Genomic DNA, 22,026 nt, shown 5'->3' on the forward strand with positions numbered 1-22,026 from the left:
AAGCCGGAACCTTTCTGCCGTGCTTTCTGCCCGGACGTGCCGGAGAGGAGACCGGAAGTCCTTTGCCGGCGGGTTCCGGGTTTCCTGGGCTACTACGATGGCGATGAGTTTCGAGTGGCCGTGGCAGTATCGCTTCCCGCCCTTCTTTACGTGAGGCTCAGACCCCGAGAAGCCCCGCTGGGCCTCCCTCCCCTCCCTAGGACCCCGGGCTCAGCACTGATGCTTCAAATGGGGAGGGGGAGAACGGATCCGGTCGCCGCCACCCTCAGTCCCTCACTTTCTTCCCCCGAACGCGCCCCTGGCAAGTGCTGCCGCTCGCCCTCTCACTTCCTCTAATTCTGCGCCCCACCCGCTTCACCCGGCAGGTTGCAACCGAACGTGGACACTCGGCAGAAGCAGCTGGCCGCCTGGTGCTCGCTAGTCCTGTCCTTCTGTCGCCTGCACAAACAGTCCAGCATGACGGTGATGGAAGCTCAGGAGAGCCCGCTCTTCAACAACGTGAAGCTACAGCGTATCCTCCCTCAGGCTCTTCCACACCCCCCACACATGCACTTCCACACTTTCCCACGTGCCCAGACCTCACACTCCTCTTCACCCACAGAAGGCAGGTTCCCACCCCAACTGGCCTTGGGAAAGAGCCAGACTCTGCAGCTGACATCCATTTTACCTCCAGCTCCAACCCAAATGTAGCACCAAGCCCTCTTGTCCGCGGCAGTGATGAGTACCCAGGTGTCATTCAGATCTTAGAATTTCTGCCCTGAAGCCAAGTACCAAGTTTTTCAACCTGAGCCTTTTTGACTCGTTGAAACTTTTGTCCTCTGTATGAGGCTCAAACTCTGGCATTACCTTTAGTAATTTTCTCTGCCTACTCTCCTTGTCCCAGGAAGTAAGGGTTGTTTTCTTTTGCTGCCTGATTCATCCCTAAAATATCTAGAGAATGGCTGGAGGAAGGAGAGATGACAGAGGGTGAGAAATGATAGTACCTTTCATTCTCTAAAGCTCTTCCTTTTTTTTTTTTTTTTTTTTTTCAGTACGCGGGCTTCTCACTGTTGTGACCTCTCCCATTGCGGAGCACAGGCTCCGGACGCGCAGGCTCAGCGGCCATGGCTCACGGGCCCAGCCGCTCAGCGGCATGTGGGATCTTCCCAGACCGGGGCACGAACCCGCGTGCCCTGCATTGGCAGGCGGACTCTCAACCACTGCGCCACCAGGGAAGCCCCTAAAGCTCTTCCTTTTAATTACACTAGTTTCTCTTTACTTTCCTCCCCCCAATATGCAGAAAATGCCAGTTTATATCCTGTTGGGGCATTGCACATCTATGTGTGTAGGTGGGAGAAGAAGGGTAGTTTGTAGCATAAGCCTGGCTCTGAGAAATTTTATCCCACCCAGTTCATTCCATTAATACCATTCCCTTAACCTTAAACCAGGGAAGCTGCCTGTGGAATCAATCCAGGTTGTATTAGAGGAACTGAGGAAGAAAGGTGGGTTCAGTTCCCCAGATTCCTTATTCTTCATCCTAGTTGGGTTTTCCTGAGGGCAGATTAGCACAAGTCTTTTCATTTTCTTTTTTAACCCTTCAGTGGCTTTTTTTTTTTAATTAATTTTTATTTTTGGCTGCATTGAGTCTTTGTTGCTGCACGCAGGCTTTCTCTAGTTGTGACGAGCAGGGGCTACTCTTCATTGCGGTGCGCGGGCTTCTCATCGAGGTGGCTTCTCTTGTTGCAGAGCACGGGCTCTAGGTACGCGGGCTTCAGTGGTTGTGGCTCGCAGGCTTTGTTGCTCCGCGGCATGTGGGATCTTCCCGGACCAGGTCTTGAACCCATGTCCCCTGCATTGGCAGGCGGATTCTCGACCACTGTACCACCAGGGAAGCCCCCAGAAGTCTTTTCTTTTAAGAACTTTTTTTTTTTTCCTCTCCTGGCTTGGAGCCCAGAGTGTTCTGTGCGGTAGCTCAACTCCCTGGGCTCTTTTCCCCCACTGGTATACAAAATTGAAATCTCTCCATCTGTGCCCCAAGACCTGAAGAGGAGAATGGATGCCTTGCGGATAGCAATAGTAAAACAATTCTTGAATTTCTCTGCCTGAAAGCTGAGCCTCTTCCACTCTCTTCCACCTTGGTTTGTGCCTCATTGTCTCTTCTTATAGCATGGTGCTTTCATAAGTATCTGTTTTGCAGGGAACCTCGAGTGGTTGGATAAGAACAAGTCTAGCTTCCTGATCATGTGGCGGAGGCCAGAAGAATGGGGGAAGCTCATCTATCAGTGGGTGAGACTATTGTGACGCAGTGACCCATGGCAAAGGAGAATGAATCTGTGCTCAGCAGATGCCTGGTGTTTTCAGATCCAGACTGAGCAGAGTGGGAGGGGGCAGAAAGAGGAAGTGTAGGTCTTCCAGGCAAGCCTCTTTCAATGATTCAATTTCCCTGGCTGGAAAGAACTTTCCTTTTTTTGCCTGTAGGAGGCCAGAGGCTATGCGAGGCCATGTTTGGAGAATGCAGTACTGGAAACCACGAGTACTATTGTTGGCTGGAGCCTCTGGCCACAGGAGATAAATGGGGAAAGGAAGGGGAAAAAACACAAAAACCTGGAGCCCCTCCCCCACTACATCCTTATGGGGCTGTCCACAATATAAATGAGACTTTCTGAACAGTGTGGGTGTGGGGACAGACTCTCTCCCCTGCATTCCCTGTCACCACCAGCCCTAAACATTCCCAAGGGAGAGAGATGGGGAAGAAGCGTCAACAACCCAAATATAACAAACACACAGCACCCATTCTTGAACAGGAAAACAACCAGAATGAGAGGTCACTACTCAGACACGTGAAGGCCTGTGGTTTAGTGGTTCCGAGCGTGTGTGTACATGTATAAATATAGCACCTGTAGGGTTTGGGGTTTTAGGCCACTCCTCTGCTGAGGTGACAGCTCTGGTTTGGGAACAAGTATCATTCCTGGGTCAGAGAGGTGGAGCTGGTGAGTTTACCTTCTCCCAGGAAATTCCTGGTTCTTATTCAGTCCCTGTTTTCTGTGTCCATAGGTTTCCAGGAGTGGCCAGAACAACTCCGTGTTCACCTTGTACGAACTGACCAATGGGGAAGACACAGAGGATGAGGGTAATGCTTTTTCCCTTTCTCCCCAGTTTTGTTATCTGAATCCTCCTCCGTCTAATTTTTGTTTACTTGACATTCAGATTTCCCATTTTTCTGCCTCTAAATTCCAAATACTAAATAATACAAAGGTTCTTAACCCATGTCCAAGATTTCCATAAACCATCTGAATTCACATGCAGAGAACCCACAGATTTTGTTTGTGGGGGTGTATGTGCATTTTTCTCAGCATAGAGTCCATATTATAAGATTTTGAAGGGCATCTGTGACCCATGAAAAGTTAAGAATTATTGGTAGAGATGCCGAATGAGGAACTAGGGCAGGAGATTAAGCCTGAAATTTCATTCCTTGCTGACTCAGGCTTTCTTTCACCCTTTATTATAGAGGGCTCAAGATCTGTGGGTGTCAGCTGAAGGGATTGGGCCAACACTCCCATCCCCACCCCCTGCCCTTTAGAATACTATGGTTTCTGGCCAGACAAGGATTTGTATACTGTTTGATTTTTACATAGTGTAAATACTCTCTCAGCTCTTTTATCTCTGACTTCATATTCTGATTCCCAGGATCACCAAAAGTACCAATCTGAGCTGGGGAAAAAGGGGCATCTCCCCTTTCTGCCAGGCCTGGCTGCCCCAGCAGAGTTTACAGCTCTTGGCTTTCCCCCCACTTTCCTGCAGGCCTCTGCTTGCTACTCCCACCGTCATTGCCATGACTTCAGTGCTGCAGCCTTGCCCAGCCCACCGCTCAGGCCAGGCAAAGCTGGAAGCTTCCTCAGAAAGCAAGCTCCCTGACTCAAGAGCTGGGCCCCTGCAGGGGGTGAGGTGTGCAAGCCTGTTAGGGCTTGCCTCCTGCCTCTCACATCTCCCTGCAGTATCTTGCCATATCTCCAGATACTCAGGGGGCCCTTGGCTCCCAGCCTTGTTCCTTTTCAGTAGGAAAGGGCAGATATCTGTGCTGGACCTTAACCGTCTCCTGGCCAGAGGCATGGCTATACCTCTTTGTGTTAGAACAGGTCCTCCCAATGGGTACAGATGCAGTTAGGGTCAGCATACAGTGACAAGGGACTTGACCTCCCTACACTTGATTGTCAGGGCCCCTTCTTTGTGGCCCACAAGCAAACGGTGTTACTCTTGTATATCAGACACTAGTGGGCGGCGGGGGGTGTTAGTGCGAGGGTGCGTGTGGGTTGAGTCTGACAGAAGAAACAGGAAGGGGGAATAAGCATGAACTCCCATTTCATGTTGACTCAGGCTTTCTTCCACTCCTTACTCCTAAGGAATACCCAGGAAGGGTGGGTGGGGGCAGCTGTAGCAGTACAGCTGGCCTGGAAAGTTCTGTTTCCAGCTGGACTGCTCTTCTCAGAGGTCTTGAGCCCTGAGGAGCTGAGTGTCCCTGACTACCCATCTCTCCCTGTCCAGAGTTCCACGGGCTGGATGAGGCAACCCTACTGCGGGCTCTGCAGGCCCTACAGCAGGAGCACAAGGCCGAGATCATCACTGTCAGCGATGGCCGAGGTGTCAAGTTCTTCTAGCAGAAACCTGTCTCCCTTTACTTCTTACCTCCTACCCTTCCAGGGCTTTCAAAGGGAGACAGACCAAGTGTCCCCACAGATTGGATCCGTGACTCCACCAGACTCCAAAGGGCTGCAGTCCAGGGGTGGGTTTCCCACTTATCCCATGTGTCTGTCCCTGGGATAGGGTGAGGCTGAGGTGCCAGGGAGAAAAGATGTGCTGCTCCCTGCCTCACCTCCTCTCGTGAGCTGGGGTCTGTAAACCTAAACACAAACTTCATTTGTGTGACACACGTAAGTACATACACACCTGCACCTGCACAAGCTTCTGTTTCTTCCCCCTCCCACCCCTTTAGCTGCTGCTGCCTCCTCTCTCATGCTGCTGGTGCTGGATCTTTTCTAGGGGATGGGCGAAGCCCTGGCTGCAGGCAGCCTTTCAGGCAATGTGAAGATAGGAGGCCCGGGAAGGGGCCTGGCAATGAGAGGTGGGGCCGGACACTGATTTATGATATTAAAAAGCTTAACCCTACTGCCTGCTGCTGAGGTTATTACTGGAGTGGGCAAAGGGAAGGCTGTGAAGTGTTAACCCCCTGAGTGAATCCCAGCCTAGGAGAGGGAAGAGAATGCCTATGGCCTTTGAAAAGGTCCTCTCGTGCTGGCGGGCTCCAGTGAGCCTGTGGTTTTACATCTGCCGGGTGGGCTGTGTGGGGGAGTGCCGATGGCACACAGCTTGGGGACAGACTGCTTTCTGTCTCTAAAATGGAGTAGCTTAACGACTTCCCCCTCCCTCACCATCTCCCCGTGGAAGTCCTGAACTACTCTGAAGCCCCTCCCTCCATCCATCTGCTCTGGGTGGGGTAGTTGAGGCCAAGGGGAGCTGAGGGGGAGTAAACCGGATATGGACTTCGGTTTAGTAGAAACTTTGGCAAATGGGGAGGAAGGAGAGCCCACAGAGCAAAAACAGCCACTCCGGCCAGGATGCGGTCAAGGTGGGGAGGTGGAGAGGATGGGTGACCTGGTCCTTGGTTTGGGGGAGGGGCTGGCTTTGGGGTGCACACACCCATCCCTGTGCAGCCCGGAGGGACTGGGAACTGCGACGTCGGAGAAAACCAGATCTTTCCATTGACCTCTGTATTGTCGGCCTGGGGCCATTCCGGACGATTAGGAGGGGGTGGCGCTACCTTATCTGGGTCGTGCAGGCTGGTGGTAGCCTCCTCCTCACCACCCCCCTTTCTAGGGCCGGGGAGCCGCGGTCACTTTTCATCTCCCTGTCCCAGTACCGTGTTCCCCCAGACAGGTTTGCGCACTCGTAGTGCGGGAGGACACACCGCCGCCTCGCACCCGGCTCCGGCTTCGGAATGAGACTGAGGGCGGGTTCTCCGGGAGGCCAGGGGGAGGAGGGCCAGCGGCCGGGGGCGGGGCGGTGGCCGAGGTGAGGGGCTGCGCCACGGGCTCCACTGCGCTCGTGGTTCCGAGGGGGCGGCTCTGGGGGAGTAGGGCGTGTCGGGGGCGTGTCGGGGCGTGGCTGCGGGGCAGGCGACCCTGGGCTGGGGCCCCAGTAGCTCAGGCGGAGCGCTGCGCACCCAGCCAGTACTTCTGTCAAGCCGCCTCCTCCGCAGCCGCCCGGCTTACCGCCCTGCGGCGCCCGGCCCTTCCTCATGCTGGCACCGCCGGCCCCAGAGACCGAGGTCCCTATGTCCCAGGCGGAGGCCGACCTGGCCCTGCGGCCCCCGCCGCCTCTCGCCGCGGCGGGGCCCCCCCGCCTCGGGCCCCCTCGCCGGGCGCGCCGCTTCTCCGGGAAGGCTGAGACCCGGCCGCGCTCCTCCCGTCTCAGCCGCCGCAGCTCAGTCGACTTGGGGCTGCTGAGCTCTTGGTCCCAGCCAGCCTCACCCGTTCCGGAGCCCCCTGCTCCTCCGGACTCCGCTGGTTCCGGCCCCGCAATGGGTCCACCGCCTAGCTCTGAAGAGCCCAGTGAGGGCACGTGGACCGCGGGCGCCCCGGTGAAGGCCGCAGACTCCGAGCGTCCGGAACTCGCGGGCTCCGCAGGAGGGTCGGGGCCCCGGGAACCGCCGAGGATCACCGAGGCGGCGGCCCGGGAGCGGCGACGGGAGCAGGAGGAAAAGGAGGACACGGAGACTCAGGCTGTGGCAACGTCCCCGGACGGCCGATACCTCAAGTTTGACATCGAGATTGGACGTGGCTCGTTCAAGACGGTGTATCGAGGGCTGGACACCGACACCACGGTGGAGGTGGCCTGGTGTGAGCTGCAGGTGCGGCTGGGAGCCCCCTCGGTGACGCCACGGGATGGGACCCTTTGAAGGTCTTGGGATGGGAGACCCAGGGGACAGCAGCAAGAGGGATGTATTTTTCCAGTCAAATATCCAGATACTCTTGTCCCCCTTGTTCTGATGATCCATGGACCTGGCTGATTCCGGGCTGCAGAAGGAGAAACTGAGGCAGGTGGCGTATGGTGGCTCCCCTATCGATTTAGACATTCTCACTTTACGGGCTCTGTACTCAACCCTGAGAGGTGGAAAATAGGATGGGAAATTGGGTAGGGAGCCAGTTCAGACCTGAGGGGTGGTTGGCCGCACCACTTTCCTGCAGTGGTTACCTACTGTCTCTTCCCTTCCTCTCCCTTCCCCCTGAGTCCTGAGGCCCTCAGTGTGACCCTGGTCCCCCTGCTCCCTCACCCTGGCTCTTTGCAGATCAGGAGGCTGGAATGATGGAGGCCAGCAGCTGAGGCACAGGGTCCTGTCCACTTCCAGATGATTTAGGGCTATTGTGGCAGGACGGGGCCCTCCCATGCCCCTTCTGAAGCAGTCAGACTTCTGGACTTCTCCACAGTTGGGGGAGGGGAGACAGGGAGCTCCAGCCCTGGCCTGAGTCCAGTCCTGCCCCTCATCCCGCTGCCTACCTGAGCTCTCCTTTCTCAGATCTAAAGGTGCTGAACCCCATAGACTTTAGGGGTATGCTGGTTTGAAGGACCTTCTTCCCATAGGGGAAGAACCCAGTTAAGTCTGATCTAGCAGCTTTGGATTCAGACTGGGGGGACAGGGCCTGGGGGAAGGGTCCTCCCCTCCAGCCCTGGCACTGGGCTTGCCCCTTGCGCCTGCCAGTGCCGCGCCCCAGGCTCTAAGCCAGGCAAGGCAAGGCGGCCAAACTGGGGTGGGGGGGGGGGGGGAGGAGGGAGAGGGAGGGGGGAGAGGGGGGAGGCGAGACAGCCATGGGGCAGGGGGCAGTCTCCTGGCACCTGGTCCTGGATTCTTTGTCTCTTACTCTGTACCTCCCTCTGCAGCCCTCCTGCCTCCTGCCTGGATCTAGCAGTTCCCAGTTTCTGAGGCCAATCCCCTTGCCGGCCCCAATTCTCTGCCTGCCGTCCGCCTGCTGCCCGCCTGCTGCCTGCCCGCTGCCAGCCCCTGGGCGTCCCCTCCCACCCTACGGCCGGCCTGGGCGGCTACAAAGGCGCTATTGACTTCAGGGCTCCTGGACAGGGCTGCATAAAAGCGCTTGTGTCCAGGCGGGGGTCCAGGAGGCGGCCCCAGGCCCATGGTGGGTGTGTCCTTGGAGCAGCCCAGGGGGGCACACTGGGAATTAGGAATCTACAGTCAGTGGACAAATGATCCCACCCACCCAGCCCCATCCGTTGGCTCCTACCCTCACTTCTCCCTCAGCCCTGCGCCATGTGCTCCAATCCCCCCTCTCGTGGGGGTCCTGGGCCTGATGTGACTGTGACCCCTACCCCCTACCCCACAGACTCGGAAACTGTCTCGAGCGGAGCGGCAGCGATTCTCGGAGGAGGTGGAGATGCTCAAGGGGCTGCAGCACCCCAACATCGTCCGCTTCTACGACTCGTGGAAGTCGGTGCTGAGGGGCCAGGTTTGCATCGTGCTGGTCACCGAACTCATGACCTCGGGCACGCTCAAGACGTGAGCTCTGCGCCTGGTGGTGGGAGGTGGTGGGAGGTCTCCACTGCTTCTGGAGGAGCCCAGCCTCCTCAAACGCTACACGCAGGTCCAAAACCAGGCTCACTATCTCTCATCCTCCTCTCTTGAGCGTCTGGAGGCCTCAGCTGCCCCCTATGGAGTCTTCCCCCACGCTGCATCTCTCCTCTGCAAGCTATCCTATCTTCCCTGCAGCCTGCAGAGATCTGGCACTGTCACTTCTCTTCTTAAAACCCTTTCGAGTTTTCCCACTGCCCTCAGGATAAAGTCCACACTCTCTAAGGACTGCTCACAAAGTCCTTATAGGATCCAGCCTGCGTTACAGACAAACCAAATTCCCAGCAGCTCCTCGCACCCTGCCCCATCACTTGCTGTCTCCGTGCCTTTGAGCACGGGTGCCTCTTCTGCCTGGAAAGTCTTCGTCCCTTCCCGTTTTCAACCTTGAACGCCTATTCATCCTTCAAGACTCAACATAAAAGTTATTTCCTCTCTGGAGCCCTCCCCCACGCCCGGGGCAGTTAGTTATCCCTTCTGGCGCTTCCACAGCACCTTGGGGGCGGCCCTGTCTGTGCATTTACCGCCCGACCCCCGTTTTGTAACCTCCTGTCTACCTACCACACCGCCGACTGCGTTTCTGCTTGAGGACTGGCGCGGATCTAGGCTAGGAGAGGCTGGCAAAAGATGCGTAGGCGGGGGAGTGGGTGGGGCTACGGGGAACTTCCCAGTGGTGGTCTCCCTCCCCAGCCTATACGTCCCCCACCAAGACCGTGGCTATGCGCCCTCCCCCAGATACCTGAGGCGGTTCCGCGAGATGAAGCCGCGAGTCCTTCAGCGCTGGAGCCGCCAAATCCTTCGGGGGCTCCATTTCCTACACTCCCGGGTACCCCCCATCCTGCACCGGGATCTCAAGTGTGACAACGTCTTTATCACGGGCCCTACAGGCTCCGTTAAGATTGGGGACCTGGGCCTGGCCACGCTCAAACGCGCCTCCTTCGCCAAGAGCGTCATCGGTGCGTCCCTCCCGGGGGTCCTTGCCATTCTTGCCCTCCCCTATGTCAGGAGAGAGCCTGGGGACCCCCTCCCCCTAGCAGTGTCTTTCGGGATCCACGGAGGTAGAAGACCACAGGGAAGATGGGGAGACCTATGGCATTCCCTCTTCCCCACACCCCTCCCCCAATCCCCCACCCTCACACACACAGGACGGGGAGGGGTCGGTCACTTGCACTCCAGAACTGCCTAGCCTCTTGTACGCTCAAGGGGAGGGACGAAGCCATAAAGGAGGCACTGCAGCCTGACACCTGCTGTGGATCCTACAGGGACCCCGGAGTTCATGGCCCCGGAGATGTACGAGGAAAAATACGATGAGGCCGTGGACGTGTACGCGTTTGGCATGTGCATGCTGGAGATGGCTACCTCGGAGTACCCTTACTCTGAGTGCCAGAATGCCGCGCAAATCTACCGCAAGGTCACTTCGGTGAGAGGGGGCAGGGAGGAGAGGGAATTACAGGTCCCCTTTACACTTTTCCTGCTCCAGCCACCCCGCGGTCAGTGCCCTTTCCCTTAATGAAAACAGGCTGGACATAAAGACGCCCTGGCGAACACTGAAGGATATTGGATGCACACAAGGCCCCTCCAATACAAGCTATTTAGAATAATGTCGTGTGTAGCGCTCCCTAGAGCTTACAAACGATTTCACGTCCAATCGATGTGAAATCCTTCCTGCTGCCCCGCGGGGTGAGCAGGGCAAATGTTCTGCCCTGCGTTTTACAAATGAGGACACTGGCTCAGCGAGAGACTTGTTCAAGGTCACACTGTCGATACGGGGTGGGGGGGGACTGGGATTTGAAATCACATCTTCTAGTAGCAGTCGCGGTGCTTTTGCGTCTGCAAGCCCTGCTGCCTCGGGCAGGGGCGGGTGTGTCAAGCAGAGAGCTGGGGCGCAGAGGGCGGGAGGCCTCATGCAACCCCATTCCTCAGGGCACAAAGCCGAACAGCTTCTACAAGGTGAAGATGCCCGAGGTGAAGGAGATTATTGAAGGCTGCATTCGCACGGATAAGAACGAGAGGTGGGTGGAGGGGGCAGGATGGGGGTGGGGGCGGGCGGCGGTGGGGCTCGGCTCACGGTGGCGCCGCCCTCAGGTTCACCATCCAGGACCTTCTGGCTCACGCCTTCTTCCGCGAGGAGCGCGGCGTCCACGTGGAGCTGGCGGAGGAGGACGACGGAGAGAAGCCAGACCTCAAGCTCTGGCTGCGCATGGAGGACGCGCGGAGAGGGGGGCGCCGCCGGGACAACCAGGCCATTGAGTTCTTGTTCCAGCTGGGTCGGGACGCAGCCGAGGAGGTGGCGCAGGAGATGGTGAGCGGAGGACAGACTGCCTGCCCCGCGGCTGGGCATGTGAGGGGCGTTTGGACGTCGACTGGAGGGGCCAGTGCCTCGCTGGAGGGGTGCCTGGGTGGTGGGAGGGGGGCTCAACCCAGCCCTCTCGGCATCTCCCGCAAGGGTCACCCTGCAGCTCCGGCCTTAGCGCACCCCACTCACATGCACACCTAGTGTTCTCCACAAGTTGGAGATTTCCTTTTCCAGCCTTGGGTCCTTCCACCTCCCTGTTTTACTTCCGGCTGATCCGGTTTTCCTGAAATGCCCTTCTCTCCTGCTTATCTATTTTCCCCTTTTTCATCCCCCATCCCCCCCATGTCTTTTTCTCCATCTTCCTTCATGCCCAGAACCATCCATTTCAGAAAGCCTGTCCCCTCTAGAGTCAAAATTAAATGCTTTTTTCCCACTCCAGCAGGTCCTCCATTACTGGAGGGGCCCCCATTGGTCTTGTTTTATACCAGGATACATTCCTGTCTTTCTCTTACACTAGACTATAAAGTCTTGGGGGCAGGGACTGTGTGTATTGGTTTTTCTATCCCTGAGGGTGCTTAGCACGTGGTGGGAGCTTGTTAATCACCCACATCTGTACACAGCTTAGAGCCCTTTCCCATGCATTTGATGGTTGTTACCAGCCCTGCATGGAGTGACTTTATCCCGATTTATTGATGAGGAAATAAAAGCTCAGAGAGGTTGAATATCTTGTACAAGGTCCCAAGCAAGTTAAGGGCAGAACTGACCCAGGTTGTTCAGATTTTAGGTCACATCACCCTGCCCCACCGCCTTTACATGCCCAGCAAAGCTTGTTATTGAAATGAATAAGGACATGATGAACAGAAGCTGGTGGACCAGGAGAGGCATATGTGGGAGACAGAGATGTGGGGCTGGTCTTGGAAGGCCTGAGGGGGGAAGGGAAAGAGTATGAAATTCTTGATAGAAAAATGCAGTTGAGGGCTTCCCTGGTGGCGCAGTGGTTGAGAGTCCGCCTGCCGATGCAGGGGACACGGGTTCGTGCCCCGGTCCGGGAAGATCCCATGTGCCGCGGAGTGGCTGGGCCCGTGAGCCATGGCCGCTGAGCCTGCGCGTCCGGAGCCTGTGCTCCGCAACGGGAGAGGCCACAGCAGTGAGAGGCCCGCGTACCGCAAAAAAAAAAAAAAAAAAATGCAGTTGAAAGGGTGGGAAGCATCTCTTGGTGGGTCTGGGTCAGGAACTTGAGAATGTGTTTGAAATATGGCATAGGAGCGGGTCTCCGAAGCATAGCTCAAACCTGACCTGGGATCGGATCCTGATCCATTACATACAGAGGTTCTTGATCTTGACACTACTGACATCTTTGTTTGGGAGACTGTACTGTGCGCATTGTAGGACATTGAGAAGAATCCCTAACATCTACTCAGTAGATGCCAGTGGTACCTACCCCTAAGTGTGACGACTAAAAATGTCTCCAGATATTGCCAAGTGTCCCCCAGCCCCCAAGAGCAATTGACTTACTGTATAACCATGAACTGGTCACTTAGTTTACTTATTTCTAAAATGGGGCTGATAAGACCTACCTCAGAAGGTTGCTGGAAGGATTTAATGTTGATAATGTGAAGAGCTGCCAGTTAATGGACACAGTGGATAATCAATAAATGTTGGTTCCCTTTCTCCCATGTCCTGGAGGCCTCAAGAAGGTGTCATGATGGGTCCTTGCTGGGGGAGGGGGGATCTCATCTCAAACTGTGTTCCTCACCCTCCCAACTCCAGGTGGCCCTGGGTTTAGTGTGCGAAGCCGATTACCAGCCAGTGGCCCGTGCAGTGCGTGAACGGGTTGCTGCCATCCAGCGAAAGCGTGAGAAGCTGCGCAAAGCTAAGGAGTTGGCGGCCTTCCCCCCAGCACCAGGGCCCCTACCAGCAGCTGTCCCCATGACTCCAGCCCCCTCCAGTGTCTTCCCCCCTGAACCCGAGGAGCCAGAGGCAGACCAGCACCAGCCCTTCCTCTTCCGCCATGCCAGCTACTCATCTACCACCTGTAAGTCACCTCTGACCTTGGGACCCAGGTCCCAGAACCCTTGGCCTCTGCCCCCTACCCAGAAGTTCAAGCCAACAGCATTGTCACTTACCCAGCCTTCCACATCTAGCCATAGCTCCTTCTGGGAAAGAACTCTGCCACAGCTCCAGGCCCCTCCTTGCTCAGGCAGCCTCCCTCCTTGGCCACCACTCCCCTTTATTTCCACTTTCTGATCCCCTCCCTCCCCACCAGCGGATTGCGAGACTGATGGCTACCTCAGCTCCTCCGGCTTCCTGGATGCCTCAGACCCTGCCCTTCAGCCCCCTAGGGGCGTGCCATCCAGCCCCGCTGAGTCCCATCTCTGCCTGCCCTCGGTGAGAGGGGGTCACATGGGGGGCTCCCAGCCATTCCAATCCTATGACCTATCTCCCATACTGTAAAACCCAAACCCCTGACATGGCCCCATGTCCTTGGAAATCCACCCCTCTTGTCCTCTTCTTAATTCCCTCTGCCAAGTACCCCAGCACCCTTGACACCATCTCCCTGGAGTCCAACAGTTATCCTCCCCTGACCTCATGAATCCATATCCTATTTCAGGCTTTTGCCCTATCCATTCCACGTTCTGGCCCTGGCAATGACTTTTCCCCTGGAGACAGGTAAGTTCTGGTTTGAGTTGGGGTGTTAGGGTGAAATATATGGAGCTCTGGGCTCCCAGTGTCCACTCTGACACTCCTGTCTTCTTTTCCTTTTTTTTCCAGCTATGCCTCAGATGCAGCATCAGGCCTTAGTGACATGGGAGAAGGGATGGAACAGATGAGGAGACCCCCAGGGAAAAACCTCCGGCGCAGACCCCGATCCCGGCTTCGGGTCACAAGTGTAAGGAAGGGGCACAGGTGTTGGGGAATAAGCTACAGGGCCTGGAGGGAACTGTCCGAGGGATAGGGGATGTTAGCCAGAAAGGGGGAGAAGCAGTGTGCTACTGGTACCCAAGAGTCAGCCAGACATGTTTTTAATACAAGACTACGTTGGCAGAATCTGCCTCTCTCCAGTTCCAATCTGGCCACCGTCATTTGGTTGGAGTGGGGCAGGGACACGTGATGAAGACAGAGAGCTTGACCTCCTCCCTCTGCTGACTTTTGACTCTGAAGGTCTCAGACCAGAATGACAGAGTGGTTGAGTGCCAGCTACAGACGCACAACAGCAAGATGGTGACCTTCCGATTTGATCTGGACGGGGACAGCCCGGAAGAGATTGCAGCTGCCATGGTGAGGGGGAGAGAGATGAAGACAGAGTCTTTGGATCTGGGACAAGAGTCTCCTTCCTGATGTCCCCTGTTGCTGAACTCCCCACCCCCACCCCATCCAACAGCAAAAGGGTTTTAAAGCTCGTTGGCCCTCAGCACAGTGACACTGAAGATATCTCTGCCCTTGTTTGGGGGGAGGTTTCTGTTTATCCAGTGAGGTTTGGGTCCTCAGCTGGAGCAATTTGAGAGTAACATAGGGTATACATAAGTGCAGTGAAGTGCATGCTAGACACGTGATACTGTGGCTGTAAGTAAAGGATGGGTTGGGGGCAGCAGGGGAAGAGGTAGGACTTACGTGAGGTCTTGACAGATGGGTCAGAATGGCAGTGAAGAGTGGAAAGGGCATGTCCAGTGGAGGTATGGCAAAGGAAAGGCATGGATATACGGAGTGACTTGAAATATGGGGCTAGGAGGGCTTCATGAGGAGACTTTGTCATTGGAAGAGTTCCTGTAGGAAGCAACAAGGTCCTACTGTATAGCACAGAGAACTATATTCAGTGTCCTGTAATAAACCATAATGGAAAAGAATATGAAAAAAAAGAATGTGTATATATGTATAACTGAATCACTTTGCTGTACAGCAAAAATTAGCACAACATTGTAAACCAACTATACTTCAATTTTTAAAAAATCCAAAAAGAAAAGGGTTCCTGTAGGAGAGTTGTGGAAGTGAGGTTGAGTCCAGATCACAGACAGTCTTAAGAGTTAGAGTGTAACATGGTGAGAGTAGGTTTTAAGAAGACTGTTCTGCTGTGGGATGTGGGAGAGGGTTGGGGGTAGGGAATCCAGTTGGCAGGTGGATACAAGAAGCCGGATGTGGTCCAAGGAGAGAATGGATTATGGGGGAGGAGGAAGAAAAGGGGTGAATCTGAGGGTATTTTGGGAAAATAAATTACTCTGTAATCCAGTAATCTATTGACATGGTACAGTGTACATAGTAGATGGTCAATAAATATTTGCTGAGTTGATATGAGAGGGAGTTAGGGAGAGGGGATATCAAGGGCGAGTTGTAGCTTAGAGGAACTAATGGCAATAGGCCATCAAAGGAGAGAGGAAGTTAGAAAATGAAAGTAGGTTTGTTTTTTTTTTAGGGATCATGATGAGCTTGAATGACAGAGACAGGCAAGATAAGACCCTCTATAGGAGAGAATACGGGTCAGGGCTGGAGAGAGCGGTGGATCTGGGGGTCTCAGCAGAGTTGAGCGTGAGACAAGGTGGGCCTGCAAAGCCTGAGGCGTAGAGGTTTGTCTTAGTGGATACCCCCAGTTGTGGAATTGGGGGGGGGGGATAGGTCATCGAAGGACAGAGATGGAGCCTGAGAGGTAGGAGGAGCTCCAGAAGATGTTACTAAAAACTGAGTAAGGAGATTGTTTCAAGGAGGCATAGGGTGAAGCCTGAGGCAAGACCACACTGGCTTTTGTCAGGAGGAGGTCTTTGTGGGAGACCGGTTTCAGTGGAGTGGGGGCAGTGGATGCCAGCCTCTGGGATGAAAGAGGGAAGGGAATGGAAGAAACATCAGACTTCAGGAACTCTCTCTAAAGCTTCTCCTCCATCATATCATTCAGCTTGTGTCGGGGACAGAGACAAACTATCACCTGGCGTGCAGGCTTATCAGCTTCTGTCAAGCCACTCAACCCTTCAAGAATCTTTCCTCCAGCCACACTGGTTTCTGAATGGTCCTCTGAAGAGGCTTGGGTGCCTTTCAGCTTCTGGCTCCATCTCCTCGGGGGTCTCGCCCTGGGAGCTTTCTCTACTGGGCTTTCAAGCCCCACTCAGATCCCACACAGCCAAAGGGACCCTGTCCCTGAACCCAGGGTCCATTGCCCTCTTTTCTCTCCTTCCCAGCCCACCCTCCACTCCTCTGCTGCAGAATTCTCCTGAGACTTAGATCTCCTCCTGTTGCTTTTTTGCCCCCAAATCTGTAGAGGCTACCTGTGGTTACAGAGTAACGTCCAAACTCTGGAGCACAGCCTTTAAAATTCACAGCACTCCCAGCTATACTCCAGTCTTCGCTGTTTTGTGAATGTGCTGGGCCCTCTCCTGCCTCAGAACAGCATGGAACAGAGGAAAGGGTGGACTTTCACATAAGACCTGAGTTCAAACTTCAGCTCTGTTATCTACTAATTTGGCAAACTTGGGCAAGTTTCTTAACCTCTCTGAACTTCATCAGTAAAACCCAGGGGACAATACTTATTTTGCAAAGATGTTCTGATGTAATATATAATTTATGAGAAGTGATACAGCATGTACAAGAAGTGAAATGATGATAAAAGTATGGGAAGTGTCCACACATGGTAGGTCCTCAATAAAGGGTTGCTTTTCTTACTCATCCTTCAAGCCTCAGCTGTGGAGCCATCCCAGCTTCCCCCTATCCCCTGAGGTGGTATGAACTGCTTTCTTCTTAGAATAGATTTTTAAAAATTGTGTTAAAAAACACATAACATAAAATGTACCATCTTAACCGTTTTCAAGTATACAGTTCAGTAGTGTTAAGTATATTCACACTGTTGGGCAACAGATCTCTGGAACCTTTTTATCTTGCAAATCTGAATCTCTGCCCATTAAACAGCAGCTTTCCCTTTCCCCTTCCAGGAATAACATTTTTATCTCTATGCCAATCAAAAACGCCTTACCTGCCATGGGCTGACTTGCAGTCTATTGAGTTATGTATGTGTGTGTCTCTTCCTCTAGATTTTGGGCTTCCTCAGGACCAGGACCTTGTTTCATACTTCCCTGTTCCCTCAAAGAACCTAGCAAATGCTTGGCACATAGTATGTGCTCAGTAAGCATTTGCAGACTTGAATGTTACATTTACCATTTATTGCCTTATTTTTACTTAACTTTGTGGGGCTGTGTGTGTATGTGGATCTGTGGGGGCATACTTTATAAGCCCTATGAGAGGAGGAATTGTGTCCAAAAGCCTGTGAGGCAACGGTGTAAAGAACTCAGACTTTGGCTTTAGACAGGTCTGGGTGCAAATCCCCTGATCTTGGGCAGACTGAACTTCACCTCGTTGAGCATTGGTTAGCATAGCTCTAAAGTGGCGGTGTTAATGTAGACCCCAGAAAGCTGTCGTTGGTGTTAAATGTGATAAGATATGTAAAGATCTGGTATATACACGCATGCTGTGAATGTTACCTCCTTTTCTCTAAGCTGTATTTCTCCTTATGCCACCCAGTGCCTGGCACACAATGGATGCTTACTAAATACTTGTTTTAGGTTGGTGGTGAGCACAAGCGTGGGGTGAAGGGTTGGTTTTTAAAGACTGGGGCCGGGAGAGAGGGATGAGTGGGATAACCGAGCCCTCCTTCCCCTTCCTACTGACTCTCGCCAGGTGTATAACGAGTTCATTCTGCCCTCGGAGCGAGCTGGATTCCTGAACCGGATTCGGGAGATTATCCAGCGAGTGGAGACCCTGTTGAAGAGAGATACTGGCCCTGTGGAGGCTGCTGAAGACCCCCTGGGCCCCCAGGTCAGACCCCTCTGGGCACCTCCAGGGGGAAGGGACTCTGCTCCAGGTTTCATTACTCTCTGCCCTTACCAGTCCCCTTGGATCTAACTTGTCTTCATCTCTGGGACCCCAAAACAATAGCTCTTCCCCCATTTGAAATCTGATGAAAGCCACAGACTCTTGTTCTAGAAAAATGTGTTCAATGCATACTTTTTTTTTTTTTTTTTTTTGCGGTACGCAGGCCTCTCACTGCTGTGGCCTCTCCCGTTGCGGAGCACAGGCTCCGGACGCGCAGGCTCAGCGGCCATGGCTCACGGGCCCAGCCGCTCCGCGGCATGTGGGATCTTCCCGGACCGGGGCACGAACCCGTGTCCCCTGCATCGGCAGGCGGACTCTCAACTACTGCGCCACCAGGGAAGCCCCAATGCATACTTTTAACTCATTATTTTGAAACACTTTCAGACTTACAGAGGGGACTTCCCTGGTGGTCCAGTGGTTAAGACTCCACACCTCCAATGCAGGGGGCGCGGGTTTGATCCCTGGTTGGGGAACTAAGATTCCCACATGCCTTGCGGTGTGGCCAAAAATAAATAAATAAAATTTCAGACTTACAGAGAAGTTACAAAAGTTGAACAAAGAATTCTTAGATACTCTGCCTAGATTTGCCAGTTGTGTTTTGCCACATGAGCTTTACCATTCTCTCTTCCTCTCTCCCCTATCTGTGTGTGTGCATGCATTTTTGGGGGGAACCATTTAAGTAAGTTGCAGACATCATGCCCCTTTACCACTACATATTTCTCAAATACAGTTTTTTAAAAATATTTATTTGGCTGCACCAGTCTTAGTTGTGGCACACGGGATCTTCGTTGTAGCATGCAGGATCTTTAGTTGTGGCATGCGGGATCCTAGTTGCGGCATGCGGGATCTAGTTCCCTGACCAGGGATCAAACCCGGGCCCCCTTCATTGGAAGCATGGAATCTTAACCACTGGACCACCAGGGAAGTCCCTCAAATACACTTTTGAATCCCTTGAAACTCATCTGTGGACTCCTAGAGGTTCATGGGTCCTAAGACTCAGCTCTTCCCACTGTGACATTTCTCTCTCTCAGGAGGAGCCAGCACCATTGCCTGCCCTCCCAGGGTACCCCCCAGACCCATCCAGTGGTATGTACTACATTCTGTCCCTACTCATCCCAACCCCTGGGGTTGCTCCTGGGAAGGGCATAGGGAATGCAGGATGGGAATCTCAACATCTGCTCCCTGCCCAGCAGAGTTCCAGAGCAGCACCCTAGAGCAGAGGAGCTGGGCAGCCTTCTCCACCTCCCCATCCTCTCCTGGAACCCCCTCGTCTCCTGGAAACCCCTTTTCTCCTGGATCCCCTGCTTTCCCAAGTCCCATCTTCCCCATCACTTCTCCCCCATGTCACCCCAGCTCCTCCGCATTCTCTCCAGTTTCTCCCCAGGTCTCCTCAAATCTCTCTCCACACCCCCCCAGCTCCCCACTTCCATTCTCCCCAAGTGCATCCCAGTTTCCAGTCCCATCTGCTCAGTTTCCACTGAATTCTCTCCTCCCCAGCTGTTCCCAGGTTACTCTTGCTTCTCCCTCCTTTCCGCCCTGTCCCTCTGCTTCTCCCGTCCCCTCCACCACAGCAGCCCCTCTGCTCTCTCTGGCTAGTGCGTTCTCACTGGCTGTGATGACTGTGGCTCAGTCCCTGCTGTCCCCCTGCCCTGGGCTCCTTTCCCAGCCCCCGCCAGCTCCTCCTGGTCCCCTGCCCAGCCTGCCCCCTCCAGCTCCCCTTGCTCCCTGTGGCCAGGAGAGGCCTTCACCTCTGACATCTGAGATGGAGAGTGAGGTGAGTAGGAACCAAGAGGGATGATTGCGGGGTGTGTGTGTGGGGTCCATTCTGGATCATTTCTCTACTCATGGATCCACACTTTTTAGGCCTCTCCAAATCTTGGTTGGCCACTCCTGGGTGAAGCCAGACTGGCTCCCATCTCTGAAGGTGAGGCCTCTGACCACTGACCTTCCCCTGCCCGTTATCCTCACTTTTTTTTTTTTTTAATAAATAAATAAATTTATTTATTTATTTATGGCTGCATTGGGTCTTCGTTGCTGCGCACAGGCTTTTCTCTAGCTGCGTCGAGCGGGGGCTACTCTTCGTTATGGCGCACGGGCTTATTGCGGTGGCTTCCCTTGTTGCGGAGCACGGGCTCTAGGCGCGCGGGCTTCAGTAGTCGTGGCGCGCAGGCTCGGCAGTTGTGGCTCGTGGGCTCTAGAACGCAGGCTCAGTAGTTGTGGTGCACGGGCTCAGTTGCTCCGTGGCATGTGGGATCTTCCCGTACCAGGACTTGAACCCGTGTCCCCTGCATTGGCAGGCGGCGGATTCTTAACCACTGCGCCACCAGGGAAGTCCCTCAGTCACTTTATATCCTGCCACTGATGTCTCTTCCTTCTTCCATGACTCCTTCCTTGTCTCACTACAGAGGGAAAGCCCCAGCTTGTTGGGCGCTTCCAAGTGACTTCATCCAAGGAACCAGCTGAGCCTCTTCCCCTGCAGCCGACATCCCCTACTCTCTCTGGCTCTCTGAAGCCTCCAACCCCTCAGCTGACCTCGGAGAGCTCAGACACGGAGGATAGTGCTGGAGGCGGGCCAGAGGCCAGGGAGGCTCTGGCTGAAAGTGACCGTGCAGCCGAGGGCCTGGGGGCTGGAGCCGAAGAGGAAGGGGACGATGGGAAGGAACCCCGAGTGGGGGGCAGCCCTCCACCCCTGAGCCATCCCAGCCCAGTGTGGATGAACTACTCCTACAGCAGCCTGTGTCTGAGCAGTGAGGAGTCAGAGAGCAGTGGGGAGGATGAGGAATTCTGGGCTGAGCTGCGGAGTCTTCGGCAGAAGTGAGTCTGGGGAGGATGGAGGTCAAGAGGTGGACTTGGGAGAGCAAAGTGTTTGGCTGGCCCTCTCACGCTCCTGATGTGTCCTCAGGCACCTGTCAGAGGTGGAGGCACTGCAGACACTACAGAAGCAGGAAATCGAGGACTTGTACAGCAGGCTCGGGAAGCAGCCCCCGCCGGGGATCGTGGCCCCTGCCGCTATGCTGTCTAGCCGCCAGCGCCGCCTCTCCAAGGGCAGCTTCCCCACCTCCCGGCGCAATAGCCTGCAGCGCTCTGAGCCCCTGGGCCCTGGTGAGACAGCAGTTGCCCCCCTCCCATCTTTCTGAAGACCTGTCCCTAGTGATCTTTCTTTCAGGCCCTGGGGGTCTGCCCCTTAGTCTGGGGGGGACTAGCCCCCTCTCCCCATGGCCCCTTCCCTCACTCAGTGCTCTCCCTCCCCATCCTGCACCCAGGCATCATGCGAAGGAACTCCCTGAGTGGCAGCAGCACCGGCTCCCAGGAGCAGCGGGCGAGCAAGGGGGTGACATTCGCCAGGGATGTTGGCAGGATGGTGAGGGCGGGCCCAAGGGAGGGAGAGCCCAGGGAATGATAACTGGCTGCAGCTTCACCCTCCTCCCACCCTGGAGGTTTCTTCAGTTCTTTTTCTTTTCCCTCCAGTGAATTCCGAACAGAAGCCATGTGTCTCATCCACACCAGGGCCCACCGTGGAGCTTGTGCTCTCAGAATCTGCTGACCAGCACTACTCTGCAAGGAAGACCTCAACACTGAGGGAGTAGGAGGCCCTAGGGGCATGGAGAGTGCCGTTCCATTATAGGGAAGAGCCAAACACGTGGGAACTGTTTGCTGTGTGTAGAAGGCATAAATTCTGCAGCCTACCATCCTCATCCCTGCCACCTCTCCAGCCAAGAGTGAACCACTAAGCAGTCCCATCCGAGCCCGGATGCTTCTACAAGGCACACTCCCAGCTGGGCAGGAGGAGGGGGTATTCTCACACCAGCATTAGTAGCAGCCAATAAAAATGCTGGAACCTAGAACCTGGTGAATTTGTATGTCGGGCCTTAGGAACTGGGGACAAAGCTTTACAGGGTAAGGCAGGGGAGGATTTACAAGGAATTCCCGTTTCACAACGGGAGGCAGGGGTGGAGCCCAGCCTTCTGGCTTCCTGCCAGCAGTTCATGAGGAAACTGCAAGGTCAGTAATCCACCTGACCAAGCTAAGAGTCCACCCAGACCCCACCTTAGGCCTACACAAGCAGACCCCAGTGGAAGTCAAAAGAATGAAAGCTGCTTGTCCCTCATCCTTCATCTCTCTCTCTCTCTCTCTCTCTCTCCCTCTCTCTCGATGGGAAAAGGCAGTAAAGTTGGAGTAGTGTGTTCCTCAGGGTAGAGGACAGAAGAGTGAGTGACCTTCCTTCCCCCCAAGACCTGGTTCAGTCTCAAACAGCCCAGTGACCCACCACGAT

At 54.7% G+C, this 22,026-nt stretch overlaps 2 protein-coding genes across 4 annotated transcripts; both read left to right on the forward strand.

Annotated features, from left to right (window-relative positions):
• The first annotated feature begins 53 nt into the window (after positions 1–53).
• Positions 54–5,140, forward strand: VPS25 (vacuolar protein sorting 25 homolog). The gene is made up of 6 exons (XM_029212632.1): positions 54–150; positions 366–511; positions 1,428–1,481; positions 2,177–2,265; positions 3,034–3,109; positions 4,522–5,140. The coding sequence occupies exons 1-6, from the start codon at positions 98–100 to the stop codon at positions 4,632–4,634; spliced, it is 531 nt and encodes a 176-aa protein (XP_029068465.1). The 5' UTR covers positions 54–97; the 3' UTR covers positions 4,635–5,140.
• A 1,048-nt stretch (positions 5,141–6,188) lies between these two features.
• Positions 6,189–21,598, forward strand: WNK4 (WNK lysine deficient protein kinase 4). 3 transcript variants are annotated; one of them, XM_029212523.1, is made up of 19 exons: positions 6,189–6,883; positions 8,370–8,542; positions 9,347–9,567; positions 9,874–10,031; positions 10,535–10,623; positions 10,697–10,913; positions 12,678–12,942; positions 13,174–13,295; positions 13,519–13,577; positions 13,680–13,797; positions 14,070–14,186; positions 17,559–17,696; positions 18,785–18,839; positions 18,944–19,527; positions 19,617–19,677; positions 20,159–20,567; positions 20,656–20,855; positions 21,017–21,114; positions 21,222–21,598. In XM_029212523.1, exons 1-19 carry the CDS (start codon positions 6,272–6,274, stop codon positions 21,222–21,224), a joined length of 3,699 nt encoding a protein of 1,232 aa, XP_029068356.1. In that variant the 5' UTR covers positions 6,189–6,271; the 3' UTR covers positions 21,225–21,598. The 3 variants fall into 3 exon arrangements, with proteins under 3 accessions (XP_029068356.1, XP_029068355.1, XP_029068354.1); XM_029212522.1 differs by lacking the exon at positions 21,017–21,114 and having other exon boundaries at positions 6,213–6,883; positions 18,947–19,527; positions 21,222–21,589; XM_029212521.1 differs by lacking the exon at positions 21,017–21,114 and having other exon boundaries at positions 6,213–6,883; positions 21,222–21,340.
• Positions 21,599–22,026: the final 428 nt, after the last annotated feature.

This window comes from Monodon monoceros, unplaced genomic scaffold, assembly GCF_005190385.1.
Source record: "Monodon monoceros isolate NGI ecotype Baffin Bay Population unplaced genomic scaffold, NGI_Narwhal_1 Super_Scaffold_9, whole genome shotgun sequence".
In the NCBI taxonomy this organism is placed as follows: domain Eukaryota; kingdom Metazoa; phylum Chordata; class Mammalia; order Artiodactyla; family Monodontidae; genus Monodon; species Monodon monoceros.